We start from the raw sequence: 23,636 nt of genomic DNA on the forward strand, positions 1-23,636 counted from the left end.
ACGGACCACCACGCTTTATGTTGGTTGTCTTCACTAAAAGACCCCACCGGCCGTCTCGCCCGCTGGTCGCTTAGACTACAAGAGTATGATATTCGAGTCATCTATCGTACAGGGCGTAAGCACTCCGACGCAGACGCTTTATCCCGCTCGCCAGTGTCGCCTGACGCTCCGTTGTCCCCTGCCTCCAGCTCCGCCTTGTCTTCTTTGTCCATCAACGACATGCCATCAGAACAGCGCAAGGATCCGTGGCTTACATCACTAATCGATCTTCTTACGAACTCGTCACTTTCACCGGCTCCTCGCGCCCTTCGTCGTCAAGCGCAGCATTTCGCCCTTCGTGACCATCTTCTCTATCGACGCAACTATATGCCAGATGGCCGTAAGTGGCTGCTCGTCGTACCTCGCCACCTCCGAAGTGATATCTGCGCATCTCACCACAACGATCCGCAGTGTGGCCACGTGGGTGTATTTAAGACTTATGAACGGTTGCGACAGCGCTTTTACTGGCGCGGTATGTATACCTTCGTCAGTAAGTATGTGCGTTCGTGCATCGATTGCCAACGTCGCAAGCCACCTCCTCTCCATCAGCCGGCTCCACTACAGCACCTTCCGTCCCCATATAGACCATTCGATCGTGTTGGCATCGATTTGTATGGACCTCTACCGTACACACCTGCAGGAAATCGTTGGGTGATCGTGGCCGTCGATCACCTTACTCGCTATGCGGAGACAGCAGCACTTCAGGATGCCACGGGACCCACTATCGCGTCCTTTCTTCTTCATCATTTTATTCTGCGGCACGGTGCCCCCCGACAACTTCTAAGTGATCGAGGCAAACCTTTCCTATCCGAGGTTGTCGAAGCGCTCCTACGCGAATGCCAAACCACCCACCGGACATCCAGCGCGTACCACCCTCAAACCAACGGACTGACAGAGCGCTTCAATCGCACACTAGGTGACATGATGTCCAAGTACATCGCCTCCGACCACTCCGATTGGGACAAGATTCTCCCATTTGTAACCTATGCCTATAACACCGCCGTTCAAGCAACTACCGGATTCTCACCATTTTTTCTGCTGTACGGGCGTGAACCTTCGTCTCCACTCGACACCATCCTCCCCTACCGTCCTGATCTGTCAGAGTACACATCACTTTCAGCAGCTGCCAGGCACGCTGAAGAATGTCGCAAGCTGGCTCGCTCGCTTACTTCGGACGAGCAAGCCCAGAAGAAGGCGCACAGCGACAGCAGCCACCCTGTGCATCAATTCTCTCCCGGTGCTCACGTATGGCTCTGGGTCCCATCGACACCACCCGGCCTGAGCAGCAAGTTTATTTCCAAGTACCACGGACCCTACCTAGTGCTCCAACAGACTTCTCCAGTGAATTACCTAATTGAACCGCTCGCCGCATCCACCGACCTTCGCCGCCGTGGGCGTGAGATTGTTCACGTCGACCGTTTGAAGCCTTACTACGATCCCGCATTCCTTTCGTCTCCTTGAGTCGCCAGGATGGCTCCTCTTTTCTGCGGGGGCAAGATTGTAAAGAAGAGGTTCCCATTAATTGGGCAGATCACCGAGAAGGAGGAAGAGAAAGTGATTTTTGCGGACTAGCTGACTGCAAGTTAAGCCTCCCCTGCTCCGGTCCTGCTCGCTACCAGTGTCCGCTACCAGTGCCTGGATCCCCGCTTAACAATATATATATATATATATATATATATATATATATACATATTATTATTATTATTATTAAACATACATATATATATGTATGTTTAATAATTTTTCTTTCTCATTCCTGTCACTTGCTGGAAGCTGATTCACGGCTCTTTTGATGTCTAAATGTTAGCCTTTCTTTTTTTCGTCTCCCCTTTTTTTGCCAATGCGGTCGCCAGATTTTTTTTTTTTTTTATTGTAAAATCTCTATGCACCATCAGTGTTGTAAAGAGCTTGGCTCTGGCGGGAACATTGAACAACAAACGTCTTATTTATGGCAAAATACATTCAAGCCTGTATGCGTGTGTGTCTGTCTGATGTGTGTGCGTTGTGTACATGTGTGTGTGTGGAGTGCGGGGGTGCGCGTGCATGTGTCTTTACCTGAGGTGACCACTTTAACGGTGGTGCAGTTCCCGAGGTTTCTGCTTCAGCAAAAGAAGGGCGAATTCTGACATTTTTTTACACGCGTTTGATTGTCATTCATAGCACCAGGTTTAGAGAAATAATCTGAAAAGAATCTGTGCTCTTATGTAACAAGAGCCTGCCACTGATAAAGGTAAAGAATGTATGTCCTGGTCATAGCGCAGAATACGAGTCAGAAATCAGAAATGTCTATCATCACGCTACTCATCATCAGCGCACCAGGAAGTGAGTTTTGGGGCTCGTTATATTATGTAGACGCGAACAAGGAACATGTCAAGGCAACAAACAAATGATATATGAGTTTTGTTTCATTATTAGAACTGAAGCTGTCTTCTAAACTAGAAAATTAGAATGTTAGAGGTAAACTTCACAATTTTAGGAAAATGGTATGCACTATGGCTTAAATTCCCCTTCATGGATCACTGCCTTGTCGTGGCGGAGGGGCTTGCGAAACTCGATGAAGTCGTGAGCTCTGCTGTGTAGGGCCACCCAAGATAGACAGGTCACGGCAGAGAGTTCTGACAAAATGTGATTCACTGGAGAAGGTAATGGCAACCCACTCCAGTATTTCCTGCCAAGAAAACCCTATGGCCAGTCACAATACCATTATCGATATGGCGCCGGAAGATGAGCCCCCCAGGTTGGAAGGCGTCCCACATGTTACTGGGGATGAACAAAGGGCGATTCCTAGTAGCTCCAGGACGAATGAAGCGGCTGGGCTAAAGCCAAAAGGACGCTCAGTTGTGGATGTGTCGGGAAGCGACCGGAAAGTCCGGTGTTGCAAGGAGATATATCACATAGCAACATGGAATGTAAGATCTATGACGCAAGGTAAACTGGATATCGTCAAGCGAGAAATGGACAGATTGAACATTGATATTTTGGGTATCAGCGAGCTCAAGTGGACCGGAATGGGAGAATTTAACTCCGGCGACCATTATGTCTTTTATTGTGGGCACGAATCCAAGAGAAGGAATGGGGTCGCTCTCATAGTAAACAGAAGAATGGGCAAAGCAGTGCTAGGGTACAACCCCAAAAACGACCGAATGATTTCACTTCGGATCCAAGGTCACCCTTTCAACATAACAGTTATCCAAGTCTATGCACCGACCACTGCTGCTGAAGAAGCTGACGTTGAGAGATTTTATGCGGACCTACAATGCCTTTTAGACAGCACCCCATCATCAGACGTCGTTTTTCTCATAGGAGACTGGAATGCTAAGGTCGGGAGTGAAGTAATATCCGGAATTACAGGGAAGTTCGGTCTTGGTGAGCCAAATGAAGCTGGGCAGAGGCTAGTAGAGTTCTGTCAAGAAAACAACCTGACCATAGCGAATACTCATTTTCAACAGCACAAGAGGCGCCTGTACACATGGATTTCACCGGACGGTCTGTACAGGAATCAGATCGATTATATTATTTGCCGGCAGAGATGGAGAAGCGCTATACAAGCAGTAAAAACAAGGCCTGGGGCCGATTGTGGCACCGATCATCAGCTTCTTGTTGCCAAAATTAAGCTTCGATTGAGGAAAACGCAGAAAACTAGAAGGCCTTTCAGGTATGATCTGGACCAGATTCCATTAGAATATGCTGTGGAAGTGAGGAATCGATTTCAAGAATTAGATCTAGAAGACAAAGAGCCCGAAGAGATGTGGACTGATGTTCGTGATATAATACAAGAAGTTGCTACTAAGGTAGTTCCAAAGCAAAAGAAATGCAAAAAAGCAAACTGGCTATCTGAAGAGGCTTTGCAAATAGCTGAGGAAAGGAGGATGGCAAAAGGTATGGGGGAAAGAGAAAGATACAAGGTTCTCAATGCGGATTTTCAGAAAATAGCAAGGAGAGATAAGAATGCCTTCCTGAACATACAGTGTCAAGCAGTTGAGGACAACAGCCAATTAAGGAACACAAGAGCTCTGTATAAGACAATCAAAGATATCAAAGGAAGCTTCTGTGCTAAGCTGGGCGTGATAAAGGACAAACGAGGCAAGGACCTCACTGAAGCCTCAGAGATAAAGAAGAGGTGGCAGGAATACACAGAAGAACTGTACAAGAAGGACCCGGATGTGCAAACCCAACATAGGGCGGTTGTGATTACTGATCTCGAGCCGGGCATCCTGAAGAGTGAAGTTAAATGGGCCTTAGCCAGCCTTGCTAAGAACAAAGCTAGCGGAATTGATGGTATTCCAGCTGAGTTGCTTCAAAACCTCAACCACGACGCTGTTAACACACTGCATACATTATGTCAAAAGATTTGGACAACCCTGCAGTGGCCACAGGATTGGAGGAGGTCAGTTTATATCCCCATTCCAAAGAAAGGCAGTGCCAAAGATTGTTCCAACTACCGCACGATCGCGCTTATTTCGCATGCTAGCAAGGTGATGTTAAAAATCCTGCAAGGTAGGCTGCAGCAGTATGTGGATCGGGAGCTTCCGGACGTGCAAGTTGGGTTTCGCAAGGGCAGAGGAACTAGAGACCAAATTGCCAACCTTCGCTGGATCATGGAAAAAGCAAGAGAGTTCCAGAAACCCATTTACTTCTGCTTTATTGATTATGCGAAAGCGTTTGACTGCGTAGATCACAGCAGATTGTGGCAAGCTCTCCAAGAGATGGGAGTTCCAATTCACCTCATCTGCCTCCTCAGGAACCTTTATGAAGGGCAAGAGGCCACAGTCAGAACTGGGCATGGTCTTACTGATTGGTTTCCGATTGAGAAAGGGGTGAGGCAAGGCTGCATACTGTCGCCCTGCCTATTTAACCTATATGCAGAGTGCATCATGAGGAAGGCCGGTCTGGACGAGTCTTCAGCTGGGGTGAAGATTGCTGGAAAACGTATCAACAACCTTAGATATGCGGATGATACCACTTTAATGGCAGAAAGTGAAGTGGAACTCAAGAGACTTCTGATGCGCGTACAAGAAGAGAGTGAGAAGTTTGGGCTTAAACTGAACATTAAAAAGACGAAGATCATGGCGTCTTGCCCTATCAAGTCCTGGAGCATCAATGGACAAGAAGTGGAAGCTGTGACAGATTTTCTGTTCTTGGGCGCCAAGATTACCTCGGAAGGAGACTGCAGCCATGAAATTAGGAGACGCCTGCTTCTGGGAAAGAGAGCAATGGTTAGCCTTGACCGAGTAGTAAAGAGCAGAGACATAAGTCTGCCAACCAAGATCCGTATAACCCGTGCTATGGTCTTTCCAGTTGTGATGTATGGATGCGAGAGTTGGACTGTGAAAAAGGCTGACCGCCGAAGAATTGACGCGTTTGAATTGTGGTGCTGGCGAAGACTCTTAAGAGTTCCTTGGACTGCCAGAAGATCAAATCAGTCGATATTGTCGACCATAAACCCTGACTGCTCATTGGAGGGTCAAATTCTAAAGTTAAAGCTCAGCTACTTTGGTCATCTGATGAGAAGAGAGGAGTCGCTGGAGAAAGATTTGATGTTAGGAAAGGTTGAGGGTCGCCGGAGAAGGGGTAGGCAGCGAACGCGATGGTTAGATGGCATTCTCGAGGCATTGCAGATGAAGCTATGTGATGTTAAGAAGATAGTGAGAGACCGGAAAGCGTGGCGTGACATGGTCCATAGGGTCACGAAGAGTCGGACACGACTGAACGCCTGAACTGAACTGGATGGCTTAAATGTGATGTTTCGTGGAAACTGAGATATTAATAAGGAGACTGAAAGCTGGTAAGTGAATTCTCTCTAAGTATATCTTAGTCAGGCTCTGGAACAGAAGTTTTGTAAAATAAAAGTAAGATATATTCTTCCTCGGTCCATATATCCATCCATGCATACAATGACATATAATCGGCCAAGCAATACAAACACGCTGGCCGCGATGGCACACTTTATGTACCTTAGCCACGTATTCACCACGGCATATCTAGTCTCTGATCATTTAATACTTCGTAACTCACTATATTCCACACCTAAATATTGAATTCATTAAGTGACTGCATATATTTTCATTTACAAATTGGTCAAGAAGGAATCCAAGCTTATACCGAACAGTCACAGACATCGTTAAGTTTCCTTGAGCAAATTTTGATGAGAGCATTGATAAGTGGAGAAATCGTGAAGACTGATCCCGGTTAAATATTGTTAGCAATGCTGTAATGGCGGCTAGTTGGTTTTCCATCATAGGTAGGCGCGCTAAACTTTGACCCAAGGCGATTCACTAAAACAAGACAAGACTGGTACATGCGCGATAATATTGTTATCTGAGCATAAGCTATGTTAAGGTTACACATCCGCCTGACGCCTGGGCCGAAGTGATGATGCACTCAGACATGCACGCAGCTCCTTCATGGTGAGGCTTATCAACCAAGCGCCGGCAAAGCAGTCCCGCCACATGACATGACATGACAGGCCACGACACTGCGCGTACACAAACAAAGGTTGTTCGCAGCCCCTATCGATTATTTCTAAATACAAACGGTGAATACGACCAGCATGCAGGCACTCTTGACAACTCCACTGGTGGAATAATGGGAAAAGGTGTTGGACCGTTCGAGAAAACATCGCGCAGTTCGACGTAGTCTGGACATGCGTATCGCACACCTCGCCTAGTCACGTGGTCCGTGCACATTCGAAAACTCTGTGTAGTCGAAATTTCCCGAACCCTCCACTACGCTGTCTCTCGGTGCAAGGTCAAGCGGTGAAGTGAACGGCCTCGAGCCCACGTGGTCGTATTTCCAGAACCCTCTACTACGGCGCCTCTCGGCTTATGGTTACCCACGCAAGTGAATTACCTGGGAGTGGCAGTGCGATAAACGGAACTCATGCTGAAACGTCTATTTTCTCAATACAATGAAGCAAACAGGCGCTGATGGTTCCTTCGTATATATTTATAAATTTTATGACAGGCCCCTAATTTTTTCTACAATCCTCAACATTCTTCGCTGCAATTTGTTTGCATGACAATGGACATCACGTGATTTAACTCTTTCGCTACCACACCACTCTGATTCGATCACCGGGGATCGTAAAACACGAAGTTCATAATTCACAGCCCCAGCGCCGTAACTAGAGTTACTATATAGGCTTTGGCAAATCCTATATGGTAACTCTAGCTGTAACTAGCGGGCCTAGATGTTGTGCCGCGGCGCCGCGGCGCAATTAATCTCCCTAGCTGCTGCTGACGATGATGAGTTGAGGCCATTCCCTTTGTAACGGGCGGATGCGGCATACATATCCTAGCTGGTTAGATAAAAAAAAAAAAAAACACGACACAAAAGGAAAACGAAAGAGAAAAAGGACAGTCACAAAGAAAAAAAAAAACAAAATATTAAATAGCTGTAACGAACTTTTCGCGCCATCTAGTTTGTATTTGTATTTCCGACACTATAATTTTGTTTTCGTCCTCCTCATGAATAAAGGTTTATGAATGAATGAATGAATGAATGAATGAATGAACACGTTTGTATTTTTGTGCCAGCGATTTTTCAAACACGTGTGAAGTTTAAGTGGCGGGGTGGAATTCTTCCAACGTGGCATTAACCTCTGGAACAGCGCTCGATCGCAAAAAAAAGCTTTTTCGGGCAAATTTGCTGCATCTGGAGCAGAGTTATTGGGTGCTATTAGCAGCCGCGGCTCAGAAGAGGATTTTTAATTCCCGGATTTTATTGGCAATAATAAAACTCAGGAACAAGAGCCCAGAACGTTGGCGGCCTGCGCACGTACGTTACGGTTGCTGCCTATCAACTGTTTGTTTTTCCGCGGAGCTAGTTGACTCGATGCAAACATGTCATGATGGACATTTTTGTCGCAGGTAGTGCCTGGGCAACAAATACGGAGTTCTCGTTCGACCATCTCAAAGAAGTATTTCTTTTCAACCATGTAGAACTCCAGGCATCGACCTTAAGTAGACACTCCGTAGCAGGCCTTCTGGCTGCTACGGAGCCTTCAAACCGAGTTCTTCAAACTGTTTTCCGCCGTGGTAGTTCTAAATGCCACATGCCTGAAAACCAAGAAATATGCATTTACAGTAACCGAATTAAACTTCTGATAGCTCATTTTACGTATATGCTCGATTAGTCGGTCTTTTTTGCAGCCCCATGATGTTCTTCACATAGCTACGATATATGATCACTTGGCATTTTGTATGCAATATGAGAGATTGCCCGATTTTTCAAACTTTATTCACTCCTCCGCTTTACGAGGATGCTTCACCGAGGAATTGTGACGACTATGTGCTGAAGCATCCACGGAACACTGTGGTTGGCAAGTTCACTTTCGCGTCTGTTCATAGTCAAAGCTCTTGCAATCGTTCGCGACCTCTTGGCGGCAGTACAGCCATTGAATACGTTGTGAATAGACTTTTGGGAAACAAAAATCTGCCTGTCTTATTGGATTTCATCGTGTTTTGTTTCTGTTTTTCATATCAAGAGTTCTTCACAATTGTTAGGCTGGCTATACGTTTTGTTTCTCTAACTTTTTCTGGCGTTCTCAAAAGCGGGAGAGGGCAAATTTAAATTACTGTTATTAAACTTTCCTTGAATAAAAAATTGTGCTTCTATTATTTTTTTTTTCAGGGTGAACAAAATTTATTTCAAATCGAGGGCTAACATTAGCCTATTTAAGGTAGTAGAAGAAAAACTCTACCTCAAAATGCACTTGAGTTACAATTTTAAGCATTTGCTGCCAAGTGTCAAGTAGAATTTAAAACCTTTTGTATTCTAGAATTTATTTTACTAATTTTTTCAAGAGTTATTATTTTGTAAATTCATTTTTTTTTAATTCCCATTCGACTAATTTTATGCTTTCCGAATTATTTTTTTCAATTTTCGCACTGAGTATTTGCGTTAAAGGAAATGTTTTTCGGGTGTAAATTCTATTTCATCATTGGTATCTATTTTTCCTATTTTAATATCTCGCTAATTTGCCGCAAAAACGTTTGTTTGAAACCTATGAAAAAAAAAAAAGGCAATTTTCCCCCGGTAATGAAAGAGTTAAGAGGAGAGGGGAAGTCATATTCGACTGGTGTCCAAAAACATGTGACCTAGCCTCTGATTGTATAGTACTGTTTACTCAAAATTTTCCAAATTCACTGATATTAGAGCTGGATATCTTCTGGGTCGGTTAATTTATATGGCTTTGTACCGCCGTAACAGAAAGGGCACGCATGCTCTATTTGTAAATCATTTAATGCTATATGTTGAATGTCCCATTTGGCGGTAAATGCTCAACGGTACCGTAGTGTACCTTTCGCTACAAAATTATGGTCCACTTTTCAGCTTAGCCTTTAGGGTTTGACGCAGTAGCGTTGGCTACCAGCGCACATATAAAGCCCCGCTTTAACTAAGCCGTTTGAACGAGCCTGCGTGGTGTAAGGGTAACGTGAATTGATATGTCATGGCAGGGTGATTTTAATGTCCCCTTCCAACATGAAAGCAGAAGCCTGAGTTTTGAAATCAGTTGCTAGGCAACTGGACACTCTTTCAGACACCCAGGAACCGGCGAAATGCTCGAGGGTAGTGTAGTGTAGCGTTCGCTACAAAATATTACGGATAACACTCAAGCTCTACTTTTAAGGGTATGACGCGATAGCGTAGGCTACCAGCCCAAGTATGAACCTCACTTTAACCAAGCGTATGCCCGTGCCTAGGTGGCCTAAAGGCAACTTGTATGCAAGGGTCCTGGCAATATGATTCTGATATCACCCTTCCATGTGAAAGAAGAGGTCCAGGTTAGCAGCTCCTTCAAAAAATAATGTCAGAAAGCCCTATGCCCAGTGAGCGCTTGGCCATGTCAGCTGCCAGCTACCGCCTGCCAGCGCATTGCAGCGCTCACAGCGCCAACATTTGCGGCGGCCTCCGACACCTGCCACTGACGTCTGATTTTCGGTGAACGGGGCGCTTTAACACTGTCGCGTTAATAATGCGCCTAGAAAACATAATATGATGTTTATCTGCGTGTTTGTAACTATTTGTGTAGCATACTGGAATTATTTAAATCCAAATTCACCGTTTATAGCGCTTGCAGACGTCCTGGAACGTTGGTAAGCTGTACAGTTTACGGTACTGAAATACAGGACATCGCACTTTGCAAGAGCTGAGGTCTTCCTTAGATTGTCTGACACAGATCGCTGTATGTGACCAACAGATGGAGCTGAGTTCCGAGTGCCAACCTTATGCATATGTTTGTTTACGTTTCTAAAGTGAAAGAAAAACACTCTTCAAACCAGCAATTAAAGAATGAAAAAATCGTGTAACTCTGTCAAGAGAAAAGAAACAAAACATTGCAAAGTTCAAAAAATTGTAATTATCACCATACTGCTTACTTATGGTATACTATGGTGAAAGCACCAGCTGAGATTTGAATTCTGCACTTATTTACTCGAATATCGTTTTATAGTATAAATGCCAGTTACGAGAAGTTCTAAAGGAATCAGGAACTCCTATTCATAAATTTCTCGATGCCTAAACATTCCCGGCTCTTATAAGGCCAAAAACGGTTGGGTCACTGAATAGTGCTCAGGAAAGTTTATGCATTTGGGGCTGGTGAGAAAATCGAAATGCCTTTTTTGTTTTTTTTTTCAATTGAATCAAGTTTGTCTTGTCAAGCATACTGAAAAGTTTGCGCGTAGACACAAGGACGTTTCAATATGCATGTCAACTAACGCGCCCAATTTTCTGCTCTCCTTAGTATAATTGCCTTGTCAACATTTTCAGAACACTGACTACTCGGGCTGCGGCTAGCGTCTCCGTATATAAAAGTAGACGTCGAAGGAAAAAGTAAAAAAGGTTTCCACTTTCTACTTGTTAGTGAGCTTACAAGGGCAGCACAAGGTTTCAATCGGCAGTGCACGTGCGCCTAGCCTGGAACCCGGCGCAAGCACTCTTAAATTCTTCGAAAATGCAGCCTCTTGGAGGGATTCAATTCTTGCCTCGCAGGCGCACCAAGAAAAATGTACAGTCGTGATCAAAGGTGGTATACAACACTCAGCCGGTGGCGGAGCTCGCGAAAACTGCATGCCAACTTCATTTATCAACAGCTATCTGTGATCGGAACAATAGTGGCAGTGCCCCATTTTATCCACATGCATGTATCACTGTCGCTGTCTCTTGCGCTGTCGCTAGACGGCATTTTTAGCAGTTTTCCCGAGCTCTGTCACTAGCTGAGTGTTGTATACCACTTTTGCGCACGACTGTAGGTTTCACAGAGCGAAGTCCTCCTCCTTTGTGTTACAAGAAAGATGACTGCCATGGGCCTAGGTGCAAGTTTTAAGTGTGGGCTTCAGGATTTGATGGGCGTTGGGAACAGCAAGTTCATTTTTCAGGAAGGAGCATTTGAACCGAAAGTGAGTGGGCACAATGTTTACGAACTTTAACGTTCAATCCAGGATTGATGCGGCTGTTCTAAATTCATGCCTGTCGCTTTGTCTAACAAGCAAAAAGTTCACATCTGCCCATCCGGAGCCGCAGCTGCAAAGTGTACATTCGCCCTTTACAAGTTGAAGTTGAAACAGACTGAGTCCCTAGCAGAATAATAAAGAAAAATGAACGCCTGTTAAGCAATGGACAAAAAGGAAAAATTTCTGATTTTAGCTAATGGAGGGCCTGAGTTATTTAATGCAGCGGTAAATCGCAGCCCGCTGTAGAAAATATAGAACCGCTTCAGACTTTTGTATTTTTCTTCCTGCTGCTCATGCAAGATAGCAAAGCAGAAAAAGAATGCACCATGTAATTGAAAAAAAAAAAAAACAGAATGCTAAAGTAGCGCTTCACGTCAACGTAATTCATTGAAGGAAGCTTTTGTCGCGCTTTCTGAATTCACAACATATCCTCCAATTTGGGCTTATAATCACTTGCAGTGCGAACCGAGGAACATAAAGTGCCGTGTGATTGCTTTCGGTTCATCCTCATGAGTTCGAAAGGAATATCAAATGAAACTGCCAAAAATCGTCACTCTTCAAACCGTCAGTGGTAACCATTCGGCCACTAGTTAAATGGGACAGCCTGGCTCCAAAATACTCAAGCTGAAGTTATTCAATCGCGAAATGTTTGCATGCTTGTTTATAAGGCTCAATGTTCAATTATCTCGGAAGAAGCTTATCGGCCTATTGATTACTAAACGGATTCTTCGAGTTGCTATTTAAAGCAACTTAGTGCAACTTAAAAACAATTTCGACATAAAAAACTCTGCTTTCTTAAAAGCAGACTTTTGCATAGCAAGTAACATTTGATTTATTTCCTTTCTTGATAGACTGCTGTCTCGCATGTGGGCCAGAACTATGCGTGCTGAATATTTAGGTTCACTACAATAGGCCACAAAACTACAATACACGCCCGTTAGAAATTAACGTATAACTTAAAAATGTTTTCACCGCCGCTCTGTGGGCTCGGTAGCTGTGCGACAGCGCAGACTACTAATCCTCTGCTTTTCACAATGCAGGTTAGTAATAAGTTTTCTCTATTTGCTAAAAAAAACAGTAACTACTTCTTAATGCAGCTGCCGAGCCCTCAGTGCTGCTGTGATATTGTTGCCGAATGTTTGCGTGTTATCCGTCTTCTCTTGCTATTGTCAGGGGATGTTGAAACTAACCCCGGCCCCGACCATACCGACAGCGTACTTTCCGAGCTCCAGAAACTAACTGCCGGCCAAGCTACAGTAATCTGCGATCTACAGGACATTAAAATACAACTGAAGACTACTGAAACAACCTTAAGTGACTTAAACAAACGCATGGACGCTGTGGAATCACGCTACGCTTCACTTTCCACTCTCCATTCCGAAATAGACGCCCTGAAAACTCTGAACTCTGAACTTACCTGCAAGATTGACAAGCTGGAAGCACGTATGGACGATGCTGAAAATCGCTCTCGTCGCAACAACCTCATATTTTACAACATACCCGACACTAACCCCGCTGAAACATATGCAGACTCGGAAGAAACAGTCATTCGCCATTGCTCCACCCAACTAGATTTTGCCATCGAACCTAATCTAATCGAGCGTGCTCACCGCCTTGGACGCCACTCCACTGATCGTAAAAGGCCGATTATCGTGAAATTCACCTCATCCAAAACCAAAGAAAACATCCTTTCCTTAGGCACTAAACTAAAAGGCACTGACTACAGTATTGGCGAAGATTTTTCCCTTCCTGTACGTAACGCTCGCAAACATCTTGTAGCCTTTGCCAGATCGGTAACCGACAAGTTCTCCTTGCGCTTCAAAACTTTACACATTGGTCCCAAACGATACACGTTCGATGAATCCTCACAAACCGTAAAAGAGGTAAAATAGCAACCACCTCATCACCAATCGACAGGCTGTTCTAAACATGCACAACAAGCACTTTCATTGTCAGCGATCTTTACTAACATCCGAAGTTTGATTTCAAAGCGCGACATTATTTCCAATATCGTCACATCATCCTCCAGCAACCTACTAATCTTGACAGAAACGTGGCTGAGTAGTGACGTTTCTGATAGTGAAGTCCTTGCCGACTTGCCCAAATTCCGTGTTTTCCGTAAAGATCGTCCAGATAGAAGGGGAGGGGGGATACTTATTGCAACTGCACAGGAGCTATCATGCACGGCCATTCACCTTTCATCGGATATTGAAATATTATGGGTCTTGTGTCATGCCTCACCAAAGTCAGTTGTGATAGGCGTTTGCTACAGGCCTCCTAGCAGCCCAGACTTTCCTCAAAAACTTAATCACGCATTAAATGAAATTAAAACCAAGCACCCTAACACATGCACTATCCTATTCGGAGATTTTAATTTTCCCAGTATCGACTGGCATAATCTAACCGCTACAGGTAACTGGGATGCTAATGATTTTCTTGACGTTTGCCTTAATTTTAATCTCGTTCAACTAATATCCGAACCAACCCGTGTAACGGATGTCTGCGCTAACATTCTCGACCTAATATTAACGGATAGCCCTGAATGCGTTCATTCTATCACCTATCTACCAGGTATCAGCGATCACCAAGTCATACATGCCGGCTTCACGATTAAACCATCTTCACGCGCAACATGTAAGCGAACAATCCGACTTTACGATAAAGGGAACTATATTGCTATAAATAATGAACTTCGTGCATTTTTACCAGATTTCCAATTTAACTTTCATCAAAGATCCGTCCACGAAAACTGGTTCATGTTTAAGAAGAAAATCGAAGATTTGGTCGACAGGTTTATTCCCAACATAAATATACGAACTAACCCTCAAACCCCTTGGTTCACAAACACACTCAAACGTCTTGAAAATAAAAAGAAGCGTCTTTTCCGTTCGGCCAAGTCACGCCCTAGTCAAAACGCTTGGAACAAATATTACGCAGCTGAAAAAACGTATTTATTAAACATTCGAGAAGCTAAACGCACGTTTTTCCATACCGATCTGCCCAAAATGTTGACTACTAACCCTCGAAGGTTCTGGCAGGTCATTAACCCCCAGCACACGCGCACTATTTCCCTCACCGACGCATCAGGTGCTACCATCTGTGAAACTGAATGCGCCAATATGTTCAACACAGCCTTTTCATCCATATTTACTAATGAAACAGATCCGATATTTCCTTCAAACCCGGTTATTATCCAGGATACCATGCCCTCTCTTACATTTTCTTCAACAGGAATTTTGTCACTAATAGAAAACATTAAACTGTCATCCTCGGCTGGAATTGACAATATCAGTGCCAAAATACTGGTTAACACCAAAGGTATATGTTCATCCCTGTTGTGCTTGTTATTCACTCAGTCACTCCTCAAAGGTCAACTGCCCAAAGAATGGAAACATGGGAAGGTTGTTCCAGTCTACAAATCAGGTAACAAGAACTCACCGCTAAATTACCGTCCCATCTCGCTAACTAGTATCCCTTGCAAAATCATGGAACATGTCATCTATACCCACATCATGGCATTTCTTGATTCCAACGACTTTTTCCATCCTGCTCAGCACGGTTTTCGCCGAGGTTACTCCTGCGAGACCCAACTTTCTACATTCATTCATGACCTGCATGTTAACCTTGATTCTAACCTACAAACTGATGTCATATTTTTAGATTTCGCTAAAGCTTTTGATAAAGTACCTCATAAACGCCTACTGATAAAACTTTCCCGATTAAATTTACACCCCGATATATTGAAGTGGATTGAAGAGTTCTTAACTAATCGTTCTCAGTTTGTCTCCGTTAACAATGTGAACTCTAACTCACTCTTAGTAACGTCAGGCGTCCCCCAGGGGTCTGTGCTTGGCCCGCTACTCTTTCTAATATACATTAATGATCTGCCCTCGAACGTAACATCTAGCATACGTATGTTTGCTGACGACTGTGTACTGTATCGTGCTATTCTCACCACCGCTGACCAATCTTCTCTTCAAAACGATCTTAATGCTGTTCAAGACTGGTGTAACGAGTGGCTAATGGAACTTAACCCACGTAAGTGTAATCTTTTGTCTATTAACCGTCGCCGTAACCCTCTTGTTTTTCCTTACGTAATCTCTGAAGTTCCCGTACAGCTAGTTCCATCATATAAGTATTTAGGCATAACAATTTGTAGCGATCTTTCTTGGAGTATGCATGTTACTAACATAATATCGTCAGCTAACAGGACGCTAGGTTTCTTAAAGCGCCATCTTCATCATGCTCCCGAACACGTAAAGTTATTAGCCTACAAATCATTCGTCAGGTCCAAACTAGAATTTGCATCGCCCATTTGGAATCCTCATCAAGCTTACCTCATTAGTGCCCTCGAATCTGTTCAAAATCGCGCCGCTCGTTTTATTCATTCATCATATTCTTATGAAATCAGCGTTTCCTCCTTAAAAACAGCATCCGGATTATCCCCCTTATCGCTTCGTCGTCGCATTGCCAGCCTATCTTTATTTCACAAACTTTTCCACAGTCCTATGCGCATCGCACCTTATATTCTTCCCCCCACACGCATATCTCATCGCACCAGCCATCAGCTACAAGTTGCCCGTCCACGTTCACGTACCGTCACGTTTTCAAATTCCTTTTTTCCTCGAACAGCTGCAGACTGGAACGGCCTTCCGGACAACATTGCTCTCATCACTTGCACACCACAGTTCATCGATAGTGTCAAAACTTTCCTGTTATTGTGATTATGTATTTTTGCTCTTGCCACCCCTTATGTAACACCTCTTTTTAGGGGCCTTTAAGGTAATAAAATGAAATGAAATGAAATGAAACAACTATTATGTTAAATTTATTAGTACACAGCTATGCAATAGTGAGCTCGCATTTTTATGTTGTGTTGATTTACTGTTATGATATAGCTGTTTGCTTATGGCAACGCTCTGTGAAAGTGCGAAAGGGGGCGCATAATACGGCTATTCAGATGAGGACTAACAGATCATGTCCAAGTTTTCGCTGGAGAGGCTTTACCGAGAATTCCAAAGGCGAAGATGGTAAGTTTTAGACATAAAGCAAAAACATTGGTGAATTTATGCATCCGGTAGTTTTAGTTAAGCATGCCTGGCTGCTGCTCTCATGAGGGGTTTGAGCTAAGCAGTGCTCTATTTCATAGCTGCCGCTGTACTTATATTTTTAAATCTCGTTCAAGTGTAAACGCTTTGCATAAGTTAGGGCGAACCTAAAGGATGGAAAAATAACCAGCTTCTGCATACACTGCTGAGCTCTAACCACTGATAAGAAAAAATGAAATTTTCCCGACAACAGAAATTGTTAACCTCGCCATAAGTCGTGATGGGGAAAAATATAAGGCGTAGGGGAAACAAAGCGTTACGGGTTCCGAAGAATGGGGTCCAGGGAGGTTCCCCTCGTTTCCCCTGGGTCAAAAATGAAATATTGTGTTTTGAATGCCGGAAATGAGTTGTGGGAATTGGGAGGGGATGCAGTATTTCTTTTCTTACGCCACACTAGACAGCAAGCGCTCGCTCCTAACCGAATGTGTGGCTATCGGCCTCCAAGTATACTCCCATCACCTCCCCGCTTTTTCGGGAAGTTTTTGATTCTCTGAGAAAGGTTCACCTAACTCAAGCAACGATGAGGGTGCCTACTCGCAAGCTAGGTCTCGCTATCGAAACCGTACTGCATGTACTAGAGGGATGCTAACCCACTTGTAGCATAGCGCTTCGGCTCTTCTGCAGTGCTACTACAAGCAGATGGAACTATTTCACGGTATTTACTCCCGATATAAAACTCGAGCCCGCCACTCCTATACTGGACAATAAGGATTTGTTTCAGGAAGACTTATATTGCGTGGTCTGGAGCTGCCAACAAAATCTCAAACTCTACCTTCCTCCCACCCCAGTCGAGACGACTAGGAGGCGACCTTGATCAGCAGCTCCGGACTTGGGGAGCAACGTGCTCTGGCCCAATCAGCTCGAGCGGTGGCTTCGACTAATGGTGTCCCGGAATAAAGGGAATAACTAGGTTAGTGGTGCTCTTGAACATCGCCATATCTCTGTCGTATCCGGACGCCAGGTCAAGGAACAGGAAGCTTTATTATGAGGTGCATGCTCGCAGGCTCAAATCAACCACTCGTACATGGAGAATGCGCACTGTCTTATACCTGCGTAAGCTGCCGGCGCATGCGCAGACAGACATGACGAACGCAATCAGCCATGGCAATACATCGCGATCGTCCTTCTCGCGATACAACACGACGCTACAACACTCTCTTTATTGAATAAAAGGTTTCACCACACCCACTTTAACCAGCCTGTGCGTGGCATTGCAGAAGCTGAGCTGTGCCGGTTGCCCACTGAAACAGGAGTGCACCTGCGGCTCCAACGGACCAGGACCTTGCTCTGTTCGTACACTCAAGAGCAGAATCTCTGGAGGCGCCCCATAATCCTAGCGGCGGAAAGCCGCCTCCCATATAGGCCAATGTCAGACAGGAAAGTAGGTTTGTACAGCGTAGTACGCGCAGGATGCACTGATTGTGTTTCTTTGCAGCACACGTATGTTTCCTGAGGTAAAGAATGATACGCAATTTCTTGTTAGCCATTTGGCGAAAAATGGCCTGGAAACAGCGTCACATTATGGTATTTCGCAAAACAAAAACGAATCCTATATTTAAATAAAAGGAAAGACAGCAAAAGCCTTTATATCTATCTACATAGATTTTTAGTAAACTATGTTCCTTCGTCTTCTCGCTCTCAGTTTTAGGGCGCAGCTTTTACGCGCCCGTTCTTTGCATGAGCGGCGTCACCATTGCTGTGGACGTCGCCTCCGCGGCCTGACCAGTGGGCAGCTATAGAGTGGGCAAGAGGCCACACCATCTTGGGGCGAGAAATTCTTCATGGTCTATCGCTAGCCGCCATGGTCATCCGGAACATACACGTCTCGGACAATTTGGAGAATGACAGCGCTGATATCCTGAGGGATCCGTTAACGTTACCACGTTCTACACTTCAATGAGAAACATGAGTGTATCCGGGATAGACAGCTCCATGTGTTTACCCTTCTGAAAGCCTTGCAAACTATTGGAAGCATGGCGATTGGTACTGCCGAGTTTGAGCCCGGAAAATAGTAAGGTGGAAGTGTAAGGGGTAAAGTGGAGAGAGAGGGTAAGCAGTAAACGTTGTGCATGAGAGTGCCTGTGGTACGTGTATTTTTGGCAGGTCACATGAACTGCAGGTATGCATGTAGTATAGATTGCTGCTCGAGTGTCCAAATGTCAACTTGGCAGCTGTCAGAGGAAAAGGTGACATGGGATCCGAACCCAATACCCTTGCATGCCGAGTCAAATATATAGCTCCAGGCTCAAGCATGGAGATTAGGTTTACACTGCAGTGTCTAAAAATGTGTCTCAAATTCTTTAGCTTAGCAAATTGCCAAAATACATACTTGGAGAGCTGCGCTGAAATTTGAAGTTAATTTGAAGTTACCGAGTATCGTACCCGTCAGCCATTTTTTACAGCCTCTCTTTAATCTTGAGTAACATTTTTATGCTGTAATTACAATGTTTCCGTTGTATCACCGCATCGACAACAGTCCGGTTTGTCAGTCAATGAGTCAATCAATTACTGAATGCACGCATTCCAAAATTTTAGATCTTTTGCGAGTGTCCCGAAGCAATCGTGAATATTTCTTTCTGGTGATCTAATTATTTACAATAATAATATCGGTTGCTCATAATAACAAGTGTGTAACTGCTGTATCGTACCGGTAGTCACCAATGGGGCAGAATCGTGAAAAGCAGTGAAAAGGGCTAAATTCATACTGAGAGCATCGCAGCGAGCTATAAAAAGGAAGATGGTACGTGTAACTTCAAAAGGAAGCGAGCAGAGTGGCTCAGAGGGGAAGGAGAAGGAGGAAGAAAAATGTTTATTTAAATAAAATAATGTAAACACCCCCAGAAGGACCCCTTAGCCCAGGAGCTCTCTGGCTGTTCGTTCTAGCTTAGCTCGCTCGACAATTGATCTGCGGGTTGTGTGGCAGAATTAAGGGCAGCTTCCCAGGAGGAGGGGTGGGGTTTTGATATGAGGAACGAAGATCGGATATGGGCATTCCCATAAGTAATGGTACAGGACAACCATGTGTTAATAGCACCCTGATTGAATTCATAAAGAAGAGATTGGCATTGTTAGGGTACATTTTGCCAAGAAAGAGTAACGCATTCATGGTAACTGAGGGTAACTGACCGGATCCTTAGAGAAGGCGAGCGTTGCAGGGATCCACAGAAGCCCAACGGGCGGATGAGATTAGGAAGTTTATGGAGATTTGTGATCACTCCTGGCCCAGGATCGGGTTAATTGGAGAGATATGGGAGAGGCCTTTGCCTTGCAGTGGGTGTTGTCCCGCTGCTGCGGCTGCTGCTGATAATGATGATGATAACGATGACGATCATGGTGGGGATGTTTTCTCATTAAGCATTGCGCACTGAAATGAGGGACGATGAAGGAAACACAGAAGCGTGAAAACCAGAGGCGAAGGGTCAGTGTTAGCACATTACTATTTAATATTGCACTGATCCCATTGGCGTGGAAATTAGCTAAAATACCAGAAGTGTGGTTCATGATATACGCAGATGATGTCACGATTTGGTCTGTTCATAAACAACTTGAGAGACAGAATCGGTATGTGCAAGAGGCTTTAAATACCATAGATGATTACGTCCAAGATACAGGTCTGGAAGTGTCACCTCAAAAGTCCAGTTACATTCATGTTGCAAAAAAAAAAAAATGGAAGAAAACAATTGGCAGCGCAAAGAGTCACCCTAAAGATTGGAAATCAGGCATTGGAAGAGGTGGACGAGATGAGAGTTCTTGGCCTAGAAATTCACAAATCCGGCAAAGAAACACAATGGCTTCATAAGGTGAAAAAGTAGCTGCGACTTCCTTCAACTTGATAAAACGCATTTCGTCTAGGAGAGGAGGAGCTCGAGCGGACATGGCAAGACGTCTTGTACAATCGGTGTTACAGCCGAGGATACTATACCAGGCCCAATTCCAAAGACTCACGAGGCGGCAGTGGGCGAAATTGAAACAATAAATAGAAACGCAATGCGCACTATCACGGCCTTACCAAAACTTGCTCCTATCCCTATTCTCCAAGAGTTTTCACTTATAAATACGTTGACAGAATTAATTTATCAACGAGAGGCAGCAAAGGATATGAAGCGAGAGTACGTTACGCCCATCGCATCCTTGTACAACGAAGTGGCAGCTCAAACACCACCAATGGCTGACCCCCCTCCGTGGGAATTCACGACTATTACGACAAACAAGATCACTCGGCTTCGTCGCAAAGAAAATCTGGCATCTCGACCTCTGGTTGATGCACTTCCAGGTACCTGCATTGCATATACTGACGCATCAATTATAGAAAATGGCGGTAGAACAGCAGCTACTAGTCCAACACACAGCGAACTAAAGGTACATAAAGAATATGTTTCAGAATACCCGGACCCGCTTGCGATGGAACTCTGTGCAATCCGCGATGCTATGGAGGCCATAAATAAAATAGATTCCATAACAGAATCCCACATCTATACAGACTCCTTAGCCGCCATAAAACAACTGAAGAAAGTGACGAAGACGCTATATGTTACCCAGGAAATCCACGCACTCAATAAAAAAACAAAGATAAGCATCCAGATACATTGAACACAAGACGATGCTGATAACGCTGAGCAGACAAAAGTTGACCACCTCACACACGAAGTTCCAAACACTAATGCGTCCCCCCCCCCCCCCCCCCCCCAGGCTCTCTTTTGATGCCCGCTCCGCTGTTCCCATCTTAGCATCCTCTTTAAGGAAAAGTACACGTGCCCTCATTATTTCCCCGTGTACATTCCCACTCCCTCGTAACTTAACGAGATTGGAGGAGGTTTCCCTTAGAAAGATAAGAGCTCGGGCGGCCCTTACCCCGTCGGTAACATGCCGATGGGAATCGCAAGCAGACATCGGACCAACCACATGCCGGAAGTGTTCCACACCAGCTGCAAAAGTGGATGTTCACCACCTGCTATGGACTTGTGCAGGGAGAAGGGCATCAAGGACAAAGATTCTGCGCGAAGGTGGACTACCCACAACAAGGGAAGAGGACTTTACGGAAAACCATTTACATGAGTTTCTATAATATGCCTTATGGCAAGCTTGCGTACTAAATATACACGTTTATATATATATATATATATATATATATATATATATACATACATATATATATATATATATATATATATATATATATATATATATATATATATATATATATATATATATATATATATATATGTATATATATATATATATATATATATATATATATATATATATATATATATATTGTAATAGGGCGTTTATTGACGCTCAGATGGAGAGCTGTGAGAACAGGACCTTGCAACGGCGAGCCCAGCGTACTTCTTCTTCGTCGCACAACGCACAGGTGCATGTCGATGGCGATGACTATCACAGTACATTTTCCCCCCGGGTAAAAAAAGGAGCCATCCTGGCGACTTATGGCGCGGAAAGCACAGCGGGGTCATAGAATGGCTTCAATCGGTTCACGTGAACTGTTTCACGACCACGGCGACGCAAGTCCGCAGAGGGCGTGACGGGCTCAACTACGTAGTTGACTGCAGATGTTTGCTGGAGGACCCTATATGGCCCGTGGTAGCGAGCAAGAAACTTCTTTGAAAGGCCAGGGGTTGTGGAGGGCGCCCAGAGCCACACCAGTGTGTCCGGGAGATATGGCGAAGCTTCGCCGGTATCACGGAGGTATTTTTGTTGCCACTGATTTTCTGTTGTGAGAGAGCGGGCGAGCTGACGGCATTCTTCTGCGTACGTGACGGCATCGGATAGCGGGGAAGATTCGGAAACGTCAGGGCGGTAGGGAAAAAGTGTGTCCATAGTACAGGGTGGCTCGCGCCCGTAAAGGAGAAAGAATGGAGAGAATCCAGTAGTGGCCTGTGTCGCGGTGTTATATGCGTAAGTAACAAACGGTAGAACTTGGTCCCAATTGGAATGGTCGGTGTTCACGTACATAGCCAGCATGTCACCGAGAGTGCGGTTAAAACGTTCTGTCAGTCCATTCGTCTGAGGGTGGTACGAGGTAGCGGTGCGGTGTATGATGCGGCATTCTTTCAGGAGAGCCTCAAGAGCGTCTGATAAGAAAACGCGTCCGCGGTCACTGAGCAGTTCGCGAGGGGCACCATGGCGAAGAACCAGGTTTTTCAGAATAAAGGCAGCCACGTCGCGTGCGGAAGCTGATGGCAATGATGATGTCTCAGTGTAGCGGGTTAGATGATCCACTGCCACAATAATCCAGCGGTTGCCAGCTGAAGTTGTAGGAAGGGGACCGTATAGATCTATGCCGACACGATCAAACGGACGGGCAGGACAGGGCAACGGCTGCAACGAAGCAGAGGACTTGAGAGGAGTTTTTCGGCGTTGGCAAGACTGGCAGGAGCGGACAAAATGGCGGACAAAGCGGTACATTCCACGCCAGAAGAAGCGTAGACGCAAGCGCGTGTAGGTTTTCAACACTCCGCCGTGGGCGCACTGGGGATCAGTATGGAAAGCAGCACAAATTTCGGCGCGGAGATGACGGGGGATGACTAAAAGCCACTTCCTTCCGTCGTGAAGATAATTGCGGCGATAGAGCAGCCCGTCACGAATTGAAAAATGGTGAGCTTGGCGGGCAAGCGCCCGAGACAGACGACCTGGAGAGTGACTTGAAAGAAAGTCCAGAAGTGTAGATATCCACGGGTCGCGCCGCTGTTCCGTGGCCATGTCAATAGTGGCAAGCGAAGACAAATCGTAGGCGCAGATCTCATCAGGCAACGAAGAGGGAGGCAGCGGTGAGCGCGAAAGAGCGTCCGCGTCAGTATGCTTGAGGCCTGAGCGATATATGACACGAATGTCATACTCTTGGAGGCGAAGAGCCCAGCGAGCAAGGCGGCCGGACGGGTCCTTGAGGGACGCCAGCCAGCACAGAGCGTGATGATCAGTGACCACATAAAATGGTCGGCCATAGACATACGGACGGAATTTGCCGATGGCCCAAATAATGGCCAAGCATTCTCTTTCCGTAACAGAATAATTGGAC

At 45.0% G+C, this 23,636-nt stretch overlaps 1 protein-coding gene across 1 annotated transcript; it reads left to right on the plus strand.

The window, feature by feature from the left end:
• Window positions 1–12,526: 12,526 nt before the first annotated feature.
• On the plus strand, window positions 12,527–13,890 carry LOC146190940 (uncharacterized). The gene has a single exon (XM_084599870.1). The coding sequence runs from the start codon at window positions 12,527–12,529 to the stop codon at window positions 13,382–13,384; it is 858 nt and encodes a 285-aa protein (XP_084455996.1). The 3' UTR covers window positions 13,385–13,890.
• Window positions 13,891–23,636: the final 9,746 nt, after the last annotated feature.

Source organism: Amblyomma maculatum, chromosome 4, assembly GCF_055883805.1.
Source record: "Amblyomma maculatum isolate TAMU_Amacu chromosome 4, ASM5588380v1, whole genome shotgun sequence".
In the NCBI taxonomy this organism is placed as follows: domain Eukaryota; kingdom Metazoa; phylum Arthropoda; class Arachnida; order Ixodida; family Ixodidae; genus Amblyomma; species Amblyomma maculatum.